We start from the raw sequence: 12,468 nt of genomic DNA, 5'->3' as shown, positions 1-12,468 counted from the left end.
CCTACCATATCCCTAACCTGATCCATGTACATCAAACCCAAACATTAATCTCTCCCCTGTATTAAGAGATGTTCCAGTGTGTTGGTTTTAAGGCTCTGCAGATACTTCCACTGGGACAGTGAGAGCCAAATGCACCATTGAGAGCATCAATAAAAAAACTTCACTCCTGTGCATACAAGGGTGGTAGAATTTGTTCCTTGGTCCTGGTCCAGGCTTGGAGAGCTCATAGCTGTCCATAAACAGCCTCTTTTACCTGCTGCCTGTTATCTTACAGATTGCTGTTATGTGTTTTCTCCTGTGACTCCCCAGTTTCTTGGAACAGAGATCATCTCCTCCACTGAAAGAATGCTCAGCATGTCAGAGATGCAGCTGCAAAACCCACACTGTTCTGGACAACTCTGGTTAATTACATTTCATGGTCAGCTTCAGCTCTCTGCTTAAGACTGGACTGAATCACATGTTATTAAAAAAAAAATTCAAAATATGAGAAGCTAAATTAGAAAAGCCTTATCAGCATACCCAGCTTTACATATCTGCCTTTCAGCAGTCCAGAACCCATTTGCCATGGAAGTTCACTTGCATCTGCCAAATGGCTATTGAGGAACTTTAATATCTTCAGTGGCTCCTCAAATAAAATGAAGATTTTTTTTTTTTACACTTCTGCCTCAGTTAAAGGTTCAAATCAGATAAATAATGCTCCTTTTGCTAATAACATTTAAAACTATTAATCTGCAAATGCAGTTTAAGCCTTCAAATTTACAAACACCAAAACACAGGAACATTAAGAGCATATGCTTACAAAATATTTTGAAGAAGCTGTAGCTGTTCAAATGATTTGATGATGACAGCCTGAAAAGGTTTGCTCACAGATCACCTGGCCACTTCAGTTTTATTAGGAGAAACCATTGTGTACCTCTGAGCTATATCTTATATCCCAACAACCAAAAACTGAGTAAAGCTGCCATTTCGCTTAGGAATAGGTTGTACCATGGTTTTAAAAGATATTTAAGAGCCCCCTCTTCTCTGAGTCACTGGGCACTGCATGATGCCTCACTTCTTCAGGCACTACTTGCACACTGGATGTGCCTGAACCTAAAGGGCAGCAGTTCCTGTCTCTGGTGTTGTAAGCCCCTGAAAGTGCAACATTTGTTATTTTCAAAACCACATCAGCTAAAATTTATCACAGTCCCAGTCTGGATTGAAGATATATAAGGTTGATTGGTTCTGTGCTAGGATTTTACTGTTTTATCAAGGCAGTGTCAGAGACATAAACCCACAAGCAGTGAGTGATACCCAGCCTCTAATACATGTTTGCAATCTGCAGCAGACTGGTTCATTAGCATTGAGTTAGAATGTTATGTAATGGCTGAGGTATTTGTAATAAAAACAGGCTATTTCTGCTCTTGGGCTCCCTGTTCTTCCCAGACATAAAGGCTGTCTTCAGTAGATTTTTATTAGGGCTTAATCTTTTACTTTATGCATTTTTAAGACTTGTGTCCACTTTGCTTTCATTTCACCACCACACACATAATTTCCTCCTACCTCCTCACACAAACCTGAGCTTTCCTTTTTTTGCACCTGCTTATCTATCACCCATGAGAAGTTTTTATTGGCTTTTATAAACCCAGACCTGAAAAAAAAACCCCACAAACACAACAACTGAGAGCATGAAGCTGAGCAAAGAAAAAAATTTGCTACAGAAGATGAACAACTGGTTCAACCAGTAACACACCACTGGCTGTCCAGTCACTACAAGCCTAACATCCCATTCCCAACTGGTGGAAAGGTGCTGTGTGTTCAGGGTGTTTCTTCTGTCCCTCAAATCCTTCACTACTGCAAATCCCCTCTGAAGATGTCCCACTGCTCCTTCTACAAGAAGCAAAGGTTTTTTTTTTTCTCCAATACTAACACAGGGGTTTATCCCTCTGCATGTGCACACCATGCAAGGGTTTAATCGTTTTACCTTTTTCTTTCTATATCCACATTTAAGCCTCTTATCCATGACACCCTTATATGGGATTTAGATATTTTCCACCCTCATCCTACTTTCACATCACTCCCTTTAGCTTGGAAAACATTCAAGACTAAAGGGCTACCACTTTCAGCAGTCCAGACACCTGGCTGAAGTCAACCCCCTACAACACACCCACTGCTCTGGCTTCAATTTCTTCTCTTTATTGGCACATGAGGGCTCTTTACTCAACTGCAGCATCTTTTCCTTCCTCACTGTGGCCCCATTCTCCTTCCCTAGCAGACTTCAGGATGTGGGGAAACAGGACCTGCACAGAAGATGCACACCATAAGAAGGGACCAGTGAGCAAGGGCTGCAGCAATCAGGGTAACATTTAAAATAAAAAAAACAGGATTCCTGGAACAAAGTCAAGATGATATTAAAAGAAAAAAAAGTATAAATTGCTACTGATCTGCAGAGAAACAATACTTTTATTAGCAAAACTCAGAGAAATATATAGGGTCTTGATTTATGTATATCTTATAAGCTATTATTCACCAAAGCAACACTTTATGAAGGGAAAACATCTCTACCAAGGCAGATTTATAGGGGACAAGAGAGACACAGAGTTCATAATCCCACTCTTTACACACAAGCAGGAGTTTATGCCAGTTTATGCCACACTCACCAAAGCAGTGAGATTTCTCACTCCTGAGGTTGACAAACTGCCTTTTTACTGAGCATTCACCAAATTCAAAGAACTCCCAAAACTTTCAGATTCCTTAGTCCCAAGGAGACTATGGCAGAATTGTTCTAAACCAGCCAAAAAACTAATTTCAAAGAAAAATTCTCTACTTTTTTAATTCAAAGAAAACTGACAGCCCCTCAGCTCCCAGCAGTCAGTATAAAAGGGCAATCCTTTTGTTTCTCACTGAGGACAAATGAGATCACCTCCTGTTTCCTCCCTCCTTCAAAAGCAGCTCTTTGCCTGAGCAGAGCTCCTAAGACTGGACAAGGGGTAGGCCTGATGCCTCACTGCAGAAGAAAGCAACCTATTAAAAATTAAGAGCACCTAATCTTCTGTTGGAAATAATGCAGATTTCTAGTAGAGTAATTATCTGATCCCAAGAATGAAAGAAGGACAAGGAAAAATGGTTTTTCCTCAGTGACAGAGTTCAAGACCTTTCACAAAGGAACAACCTTAGAAAACACACAAAAAAAGAAAAAAACAGAAAAAAATAAACGTTCTATTTGATGCCCAGCACCACACTCTTACCATGCTCCCCTTCCCCCTTCAGAGGGCCTGAACCTGCAACTATATGGGCCACATTTAGCTCCCAAATTTCCAGTCCCTGCATCCCTAGGAGATGGATTCCATCCTGCCCACTGCAGACTGCCTGCCTGAATTTTAGCCGTGTCATCTAGCCATGCAATCCCAATCCTTTATCAATAAAAGCACCCCTGACTCCTTGCCTCCACCCCTACAAATCTTGCCATCCGGATGAGGAACAGTTACTTCCCGAACGGTGCTTTCCTAAATCCTACATCAAACGACCCCCAGGCTGCCTTTTGCTGCCCACCTCAGGAGCTGGGGATGCTTATTTCAGTCAGAAAACCCAAGAGCCGTGCCCTGCGTGGTTCTGCGGAACCTCATAAGAAAAGATTCCCCTCCCCCCCCGTTTCTGAAGGCAGAATCACAGCCACCAAGTGAGCGCAAACGCACCAAAGGGGCCGGCGCGTTTCTCGAGAAATCTCCCGAGAGAAAACTGAGACCGGTTAAAAAAAAAAAAAAGAAAGCGTGAGGGTGGATGGAAAAGCACGGGGACGTCAGGGAAGCAGAGAGGGAGAAAAAAAAAGTAGCAGAGCCCCAAGAGCAGCCCCCTCCCGCCGCCCGCAGGCGAGGCCCGGTGCGGGGTGCGGCCCTGGCCCCGGGGGGCGATGCGGAGCGGCCCAGCGGCGCGGGGAGACCCGGCCCGCCCTCCCGCCACGGGCCTGACCCGCACCGCGTTCCCCGGGACAGCCGTTCCCTGAGGGCAGCCGTTCCCCGGGGGCAGCCGTTCCCCGGGGGCAGCCGTTCCCCGGCCCCGGGCCCGCCAGGCCGGGCGGAAGCCGCCCCCGCCCGGGGCCATGCGGCGCAAGGCCGTTCGCTCGCCCGCCCGCTCTTCCCGGCGCCGGTTCCTCTCGGTAGGCCCCCGCGGAAGAGCGGAGGGAGCGGGTGGGTTACCTGTGGGGCAGCGGGGCGGGCCGGCGCTCCGGCCTCCCCGGGCTGGGGGTTCCCGGACTCGGCGAGGCCGCTGCCGCTCCCGGCGCCACGCCGCGCCTCAGCCGCTTCCACACAGGGACCAAGATGGCGGGCGGCCAAGCCGGCGCCAACGACGTCTGACGTCACCGCGCACCGCGCGCGCGCAGCCCCCTCTCTCTCCCCAGCTCCGCCCCCTCCAGCCGCTGCCGCAGAGGAGCGCCCCCTGGCGGCCCGGGATGGAAGCACCGCAACACCCCCCCCCCCCCGGGTGTTTATCCCCACGCGTGAGAGTGGGTGTGAGTGTGTGTCTGTGTGTGTCTGTGTCTGTCTGCGTGAGTGTGCGTGTCTGTCTGTCTGTCTGTGTCTGTCTGTGTGAGTGTGAGACACGGCTGGGGACACAGTGACCCATGGGAAAGCGACTGCATCCCCAGCCCCAGGGGAAGGAGGTGCCCTCCGGGCTTGCAGCCAAACCCCAGAACCATCGGGGCTGAAAAGCCCCCCCGAGGCCATCAGGGCCACGAGCTCAGCCCAGCACATCGGTCACAGCATGGGTGGCACCCAGTGCCACATCCAACCTCTCCTTACACCCCTCCAGGGATGGAGACTCCAGCACTTCCCTGGGCACTCCATCCCTGTGCCTGATCCCCTCAGATCCAACCTAAACCTCCCCTGGGGCAGCTCCAGGCCATGTCCTCTCCTCCTGTCCCCCATTGACTGGGAGAAGAGCCCAGACCCCCCTTGACTGCAGCCTCCCTGCAGGTTTGGGGGTGATGAGGTCCCCCTGAGCCTCCTCTAAACACCCCCTGCCCTTGGGCTTGTTGAATTTCAGCCCCTTGGCCTCAGCCCCTTGACCCAGCCTGGCCAGGTCCCTCTGCAGCATCTTCCTACCCTCCAGCAGCTCAACACTCCCCCCCCAGTTTGGTGTCACCCATGAATTTACTGAGGACAGACTCAACCCCCTCAGCCAGAAAGATGCTGAATAGGACTGGGCCCAGTGCTTATCACCCCCTCCCTTTCCTTGCCTGTCTCTTCCAGCCACCCCCTGCAGCACTGAAGGCACCAGAGGGTGGGTGGGGGGCTCTGCCTCACCCCGTGGGCTTCGGGGGTCTCTGCCAGGCTGAGGGTGAGCAGGCAATGGCAGGGACTTGTCACCTGTGTATTAGCTCTTAGGACAGGGCTCTCCCTTCTTCCACAACTTGAGGTTCTGGGTCCACGTGACACCCCCTCCAATAATAAATCATTAATAAAACCAAAGGAAGAAGACCAAATCAGTGAGGTTTATTTCTGGCTTCATGGGCAGTGACAGCATCACACAGCCCACTCAGGACTGGGTCTCACCAGGTTTCTTCTAGAGCTGGGGACCTGCCCAGGGGCTCCAGCCACACCGGGGGTGTTTAGACAGGAGGAACCTCAGTGCCAGAGCTGCTGGCAGGGCCAGGAGACACATCCAGTGCCAGCTGGAAGGACTGCTGGAGGAATCATCCACCACCCGGGTTCTCAAGGGCTTCAGTGTCCTCTGCCACTGAGTCAGGATGGCAGCTCTGGCCCCAGTCCACTTGCCCCGTCCCACCAGTCGGTACTGGTAGGGTGTGCAGGGCCCAAAGAAGATGGCCAGGGCCAGGCCAGGGTCTGTCAGGAGCAGCCTCAGCATGCTGGGCTTCACACCAGCACACGAGGCAATGTCATCTGTGTAGCCAATAAAACTTAGCTTCAGGCTCTGCCTCTGGGCAGGATTCCTTCAGTGGGAGGTAAAAGACAAAATCAAATAGCACCCTCCCACCTCAGTCCCCAGAAATCACAGAAATCAGAAGCTCTGGGCTTGGATGAGCCACCACATTGCAGGGGACTGAGGACACATCCTGATCTCCCATAAAATCCCAGGACACTTTGGCTCCCATGTCAACAAACAAATTCCAGCCCTAATACTCCACCTGACCAGCCAAAACCTGCCACCAAAAACTGCCTCCTGCCAGAAGCCCCCAGATCCAGGGGGGTTCTGGATGAAGCCTGGCCCTGTGCTTGGAGCTGCCTGGATTTGGGAGGGAGAAGCCACGAGATGGCACCCTTTGTCTGGAGGAAACCAAGCCTCCATCCTGACATGCTGGGAATGAGGACAGGACTTTGAGACCTGGCAGAGGGGCTTCCAGGTCCTGGGTCCTGCCCTCAACCTGCTCCAGAACCCCGTGACATTGGTGTCTTGGTTCATCAGCCACAAAGGAACCACATCAGCATTTTCCCACCTCACTACAGGTGCTGAAGGAATAAATACTCTCAAGAACTTTAGTTGGGTGTCCTGGGAGGGTCCCTCCAGGGGTCCCTTTCCCTGAGGCTATCATCCCTGCAGGACAAACCTTTTGACAGGAGGCTTCTTCTTCAAAACATCCGCGATCATCGTGCTGGCAGGAGGGAGCTTGTTCCAGCCTGGGAAAAAGAGAGAAACCAGAGACCTCCAAGCAGCACCCTAAGCTGAAAATGTCACCCCCTTCTCATGCTCCCAGCCACTTCACTTGCTGTTTAGGGCACAGTGCCTGGAGCATCAGCTGAGGGCCAGAGACAAAGGTGCTACTGATGCTCGTGGTTCCCATGGGCACGGTGGCAGGAGATAAAATATTCCCTGGGTTCTGTGGGCAGCAGTTCAGGCAGCCCCAAACCTCCCAATCCAGCAGCTCCCCCCATCCCTTCTCACCCTGTCTCCCACCTGCAAAAGCTCCTGTCACCCAACGAGCCTGCATTTCAGCTCCCACCATCACAGAGCCCGTCAGGCGGATCAAGCCGATGATGGCCAGCGTTGGCCTTTCCAGCTGGGGAGGGAAGATGCATTTATAGAGGGAATGGTTGTCATGGAAAAGGCTGCGGACAGACTCTTCGAGAAAGGGGAAGGAGAAGCTGTAGCCTGTGGCAAAGAGCACCACATCAATGTTTTCTTCTGTGGTCCCATCTTCAAAAAGAGCAGAGCTTTCGGTGAACTCCTTCACGCTCGGCTTCAACACGACGGCCCCAGAGAGAAGGCAAAAGGGCAGCTCTTCATTGGTGATTAAGCTAAAGTTGGAGCTTGCAGGTGGAAAAGAGAAGGACAGAAATGTTAGTATCCTGCAAGGGACACAGAATATCTTTTGTGACCATTTTCACTCCAAGGAAAATGCTCTTTCACAAATAACCCCCAAAATGAAAATCTGAGCATTTCATGCCATTAAAACCCCCTGACTGACCAACAGAATGGTCAGAAAATAAAAAAAAAAAAAAAAACACCTTTTGGTGGAAGCCAGGCCATAGTTTGCATGGTTAAACCATGAATTGAACTTCCGAAACTTGATCCTCTTTGTGAGGGCAGCTGGGAGGAGCCAGTCCAGGAAGTGGTTGAAGCGAGTGGTGTTGACCATGTCGATGGGGAAACCTTGGTCTGAGAGCCTGCTGACCACCCAGGTGCTGCTCCTGGCACTGAGGAACACCTGGGGGAGAAGGCAGGTGTCAGCCTCACTGCAAAATTTCCACCTGAATGGCAAATCCCAGCTCTTGCACTCGGGGAGCTGAGAGGTTCATCCCAAGGGAAGGAAGGAGGACAGTGTCTGGGTGACCCAAACAGCTTGGGGTGGCTTCTGCCACCTTCCCACAAATGCTGAATGGCTGTTCCTCAGGTGGCCTGAACTCTGCTGGAATTTCAAATCCTCCATTTGAAGTGCTGCTTGTTGGGAAACCTTGTGAGCAAAGCTTCCTGAGCTGCCAGGCTCAGTGCCACCAGGAGCTGTGCTGTACCTTGGCAGCCACACGGCTCAGCTCCACAGAGAGGTCTCCACCAGTGTTGCCAATGCCAACCACGAGGACCCGTTTTCCCCGGAAAGCCTCCACATCTCTGTATTCCTGGCTGTGGAGGTACTGGCCTTTGAAGAGGGTCTCTATCCCTAGGCAGAGAGCAGGGAGCATCTCCTACCACCAGATCTCTTCGCTTGCCCCAACCTCGTGCCTGGATCCTCTCTTGCCTCTCCTTGCAGCTAAGAAGCCCAGGGAGGTCTTGGCTTGCTGGGTGCTGCTCCCCTCCTGTACTTCCCTCATCTTGGTCCTGCTTTGCAAATTACAGAATCATTGAGGCTGGAAAAGACCCCTGAGATCATCAGCTCCAGCCTCTGACCTGACCCCACCACTCAGTGCCACATCCAACCTCTCCTTAAACCCCTCTAGGGACGGTGACTCCACCACTTCCCTGGGTGCTCCATCCCAATGCCTGATCCCCCTCTTGCACAATTCTTGCACAAGAGCCTGGCTACACCTTCACAAGGCCTCTTTCCCATGCCCAGCAACGCCCACAGCCTTTCCCATGGGATGAAGGTCATACCTGCCCAAGCACAGGGGCTTTGCAGAGCAGGCAAAGGAAAAAGTAGCACCCATGGGTGCTAGGGAAAAAACTGGGGGGGCAGCCCCAGCCCACCCTGCTGCTGAGGCAGAGCTTACCTGGGAAAGAAGCCAGGGGTAAGTAGGGCTCCTGGTAATGACCAGTGCAAACCATGACAGCATCGAAGACGTGTGACTCCTGGACACCATCAGCCTTGGTGACCACCTCCCACTGGCCTGAGGTGGCAAAATCTGGCTGCTTCCTCACACTGAGAACTGTTGTCTTGTGGCAAAAGTCCAACAAAACAGCAGTCAGAGACTGTGCTGCATTTCAAAGAAGACCTGCCTGCAAAAGGGGGGCAAGCTAGGTCCCCATGGAGCTGCACATCACCTCTGAAGCTCTTAAATCCCATAGAAATCCCTGGTGATGGCACTGAGAGAGGAGCTGCACCAGTCAACCCACATTGGAGCAGCCTGATTTAAAACATGGAGCCAAAAAGGCTGCACTCAGGATGCCAAAGGCACAGAGTCCTTGTGGGATCACATCCAGCAATGTCCCATCCCCCCGGGGGGATCCCCTGGTACCTGCAGCCACTGATGGCTCCTCCTCCCCGTGGTGTTTGGGACCCCCACTCACCTTGAAGCGTATGTGCTGTAGGAGGTCAAAGTGCTGGGCATACATCCGAAAATACTCCAGGAGGAGGCTGTGGGGGAGGTAATTGGGAAAATCCTCTGGGAAGGGGAAGTCGCTGAAGCAGGACATCTCCTTGGAGGTGTTGGTGATGACTGAGCGGTACACACTGACCCTCGCACTCTCCACGGAGTCCTGTGTGAAGCCAGCAGAGCCATTTGCAGCTGTGCAGGGAAGGGCTTTCTCCCCTCAAAGTGCCTGAATATTTTTCCTCCTTGCATTCCAGTACAAGGAATGAACCAGGACCAGCACCTGGTGACCGTGACTCCTGCTCTTGCCACCTCCTTCTCCACTTTGGAGTCGGGACAAGCCTTGTGCCTGGGACAGGGATGATCCCAGAGGTCACTGGCACCTTTTCCTCCTTGCTCCAAGCCCAGGGCACCCAAGGGAAGGGACAAAGCCAGAGCCAACCCTCCCAGCCTGGCAGAGCCCACTGACCGTGTAGCGCCAGAGGCCCCCGATGTCCTCGCTCCTCTCAAAGCAGGTCGGCTCCAGCCCTTCCTCCAGACAGCACTTGATGGAGGCCAAGCCACCCACCCCAGCCCCAATAACAGCCACGTGCTGCACCATGCTGACCCCCAGCAGGCAACAGGCTGGCCCGGGAGCAGCTGGAAAGAAAATAGCCCAGGCATTAGTCAGACAGAGGGGTTCTTCTTCCCATCCCCAGAAAAAAACATCATCCCTTTGTCTTCTCCCACTGCAGGTGTACCTGGAGGAGAGGTGTTCTTGGAGAAACCTTAGAGCAACCTTCCAGTCTCTGAAAGGGGCCTAGAAGAAAGCTGGGAGAGGGGTTTTTACATGGGTGTATAGGGAGAGGACAAGAGGAAATGGGTTAAAACTTGAAGAGAGGAGATTTAGGTTGCTGGAAATAAAAAAAAAAAAAAAAAAAAAAAAAAGAAAAAAAAAGTAAAAAATAAAAGGGCCCTCCTGAACTTTGATTAGGTGACAAGCTCTCCTACTGCAGAGTCTAAAGAAAGGGTCGTTTACAACTTTTTTTTAACTCGGTTTTCAAAAGACTCAACGAGATGGAGTAAGCTGCAGACACAGAGTGAAAAGCGAGGGGGACACAAAACCACACACACAACCCCCCCAGCCAGACCCAGATTGCTCCCACCCAGCCTGAGCCACTCCCAGATCTGCAGCAAGAGGGCAGGACACACAGGCCTCACACACCCCCCGTTTCCAGGACATAAACTCACTTCTGTTCTCCAGCGCTGCCTCCGGACGCTTTTACTCCGGAGGGCCCCCCCCACACCCCCTCCTCTCACCGGCGGGGGTGCAGAGCTGGCACTCAGGACCAGAACCTGGCACCCAGGACCAGAACCCGGCACCCAGGACCAGAACCCGGCACCCAACCACGAGAACCTGGCACCCAACACCAGAACCCGGCACCCAACCACAAGAACCCGGCACCCAAACACCAGAACCCCGGAGCGCTGGCTCGGAAATCCTGCAGAACCCAACCTCTGTCGGGTTCGGGTGGTGGCTGCAGCTTCACTTCCTTTCACCTCTCTCCAGCTGCAGATTTAAAGGAACGGCTGAAGTCCGGGGCAGCTCGCAGTGGCTCTTGCCCCACCGACCTTTACCCCCTGCTTTGCTCCACTGTGCCAGCAGAAAATCAGCCCGAGGAGACTCCGTTTGCAAGGACTCCCGCGATGCAACTCACCTCTGCCCTAGGAGCAGCTTGGGGCTGTCCCGGTCCATCCCTTCCCTCACTGAACACCTCCAGCAAAGGAGCAAAACGCGTTCCCTCCGCTGGCACGCCAGCAGGTGGCATGGGTGGGGGACACGGGGCATAAAGCAGCCTCGGTTTGGGTGGTCGCCAAAAGCTCTCGCAGTTCCCGGGCTTGTGGGATGCTCAGGGTGGCACAGTCCCAGTCTGGGCTTGGGACTCCCCTGTCCTTCCCCTGGACACCAGGAGACAGAGAGGCAGCAGCCTGCAGCACACCCTGCACCCACCACAGCCCCCCCAGACCTCCTCTCAAGCCTACAAAGCTGCCATGAAAAGGGGGGGACAGGTTCTGCCATCTCACCAGAGCCCCCTGATGTCCATGCTCTGCTCGAAGCAGGTGGGCTCCAACCCTTCATCCAGACAGCTCTTGGTGACCCTCAGCCCACGGACCCCAGCACCCATCAGTGCCACACTCATCCCTGCCAGGCACACAGACTGCAAACGGGGCTTAACCTGGGAGAAACCCCAAGAGGCACCACACTCTCCCCTTCGTTCCCTTCATCAGCAGTCTGGCTCTTAATTTACAAGGCAGATTAGATCATAGGATCATGGAATAGTTTAGGTTGGGAGGGACCTTAAAGTTCCAACCAGTTCCAACCCCATGGGCAGGGACACCTCCCACAGCCCAGGGTGCTCCAAGCCCCATCCAACCCGGGCTGAGACACTGCCAGGGATGGGGCAGCCACAGCTTCCCTGGGCAACCTGGGACAGAGTCTCACCACCCTCAAATTAAAAAAAAAAAAATTCTTCTAAATGTCTAACATTTCTTCCTAATGTCTAAGTTGAACCGTATGGGAAGTGGAAGCCCCCTGAGTGCACCCTAAGGGAATAATCCCCAGCTCCTCACCTTGATGGCAGCCACGACCCTGGGACCAGCCCAGCACCATGCTGGCCCAGAGCAGCCTTCACCCCTCCTTTGCTGGGGCCTCTTCTGAGCTCTGCTGGGGCCACCACAGCCACAGAGCTGCAGCTGGGACCCGGCTGGCAGCAGGGGATGAACCCAAAATGCCAGAGGCACCACGGGCCCAGCTTCTCCTCCTGCACCCCTCCGAGCTCCCCTCGGCTCTTTGATGTGCAGCTGCATTGTTCTCCCATCTCCCAAGCATGAAACAAGAAGCAGAGACCTCCAAGAGGAGCCCACGAGGTTGTCCAGGGACAATAAAGCCCCAGCTGGAGCTCCAGGACGTGGGGCAGCACACGAGAGCGGTCACCTCGCGCTCGCTCCCAACTGACTCTGGATGAGCAGCTCCCAGGCAGGCTCTTGTTCTTCCTGAAAGTGACCAGAGATGCATTTTTCATTTGCTTTTCCACACCATTCTTCCCCACTTTTTGTTTGCAAGGGGAGTTCTGCCCAGAAAGGGCTGCAGGGCCTGGATCCTTCCCATTAGGTTCAGGGCTGATGGATGGAGCGCCCCAGAGATTTGCAGCGGGGGAACAAATATCCCAGTGGCTCTTTGTCCTCCCTAATTCTCCCATCAGCCCAGAAAATTGTTTCTGCTGCCCTGTGGGAAGCTGTTCTGACCCAC

The 12,468-nt window shown here is 53.0% G+C and overlaps 2 protein-coding genes across 36 annotated transcripts in view; both read right to left on the bottom strand.

Annotated features, from left to right (window-relative positions):
- Positions 1–4,329, bottom strand: part of PRRC2C (proline rich coiled-coil 2C) — a 60,851-nt gene extending 56,522 nt beyond the window's left edge. For 25 of the 26 annotated variants that reach the window (XM_071751473.1, XM_071751478.1, XM_071751477.1 and 22 more), the window contains exon 1: positions 4,176–4,329. The gene's annotated coding sequence lies outside the window, so the exon portion shown is untranslated. The remainder of the gene's footprint in view (positions 1–4,175) is intronic. The other variant, XM_071751474.1, reaches the window with a different exon arrangement.
- A 1,122-nt stretch (positions 4,330–5,451) lies between these two features.
- Positions 5,452–11,086, bottom strand: LOC139799425 (dimethylaniline monooxygenase [N-oxide-forming] 4-like). 10 transcript variants are annotated; one of them, XM_071751455.1, is made up of 10 exons: positions 10,555–11,086; positions 10,410–10,514; positions 9,649–9,919; positions 9,157–9,345; positions 8,640–8,802; positions 7,947–8,092; positions 7,443–7,642; positions 6,880–7,244; positions 6,545–6,614; positions 5,452–5,929 (listed from the first exon to the last, which is right to left on the bottom strand). In XM_071751455.1, exons 3-10 carry the CDS (start codon positions 9,778–9,780, stop codon positions 5,542–5,544), a joined length of 1,653 nt encoding a protein of 550 aa, XP_071607556.1. In that variant the 5' UTR covers positions 9,781–9,919; positions 10,410–10,514; positions 10,555–11,086; the 3' UTR covers positions 5,452–5,541. The 10 variants fall into 10 exon arrangements, with proteins under 10 accessions (XP_071607556.1, XP_071607555.1, XP_071607557.1 ...); XM_071751454.1 differs by having other exon boundaries at positions 10,576–11,086; XM_071751456.1 differs by having other exon boundaries at positions 10,596–11,086.
- Between the last annotated feature and the right edge of the window lie 1,382 nt (positions 11,087–12,468).

Source organism: Heliangelus exortis, chromosome 8 (assembly GCF_036169615.1).
Source record: "Heliangelus exortis chromosome 8, bHelExo1.hap1, whole genome shotgun sequence".
NCBI classification, from domain to species: domain Eukaryota; kingdom Metazoa; phylum Chordata; class Aves; order Apodiformes; family Trochilidae; genus Heliangelus; species Heliangelus exortis.
The sequence above is the reverse complement of the archived record's forward strand: the minus strand, read 5'-3'. Positions and strand labels throughout refer to the sequence as shown.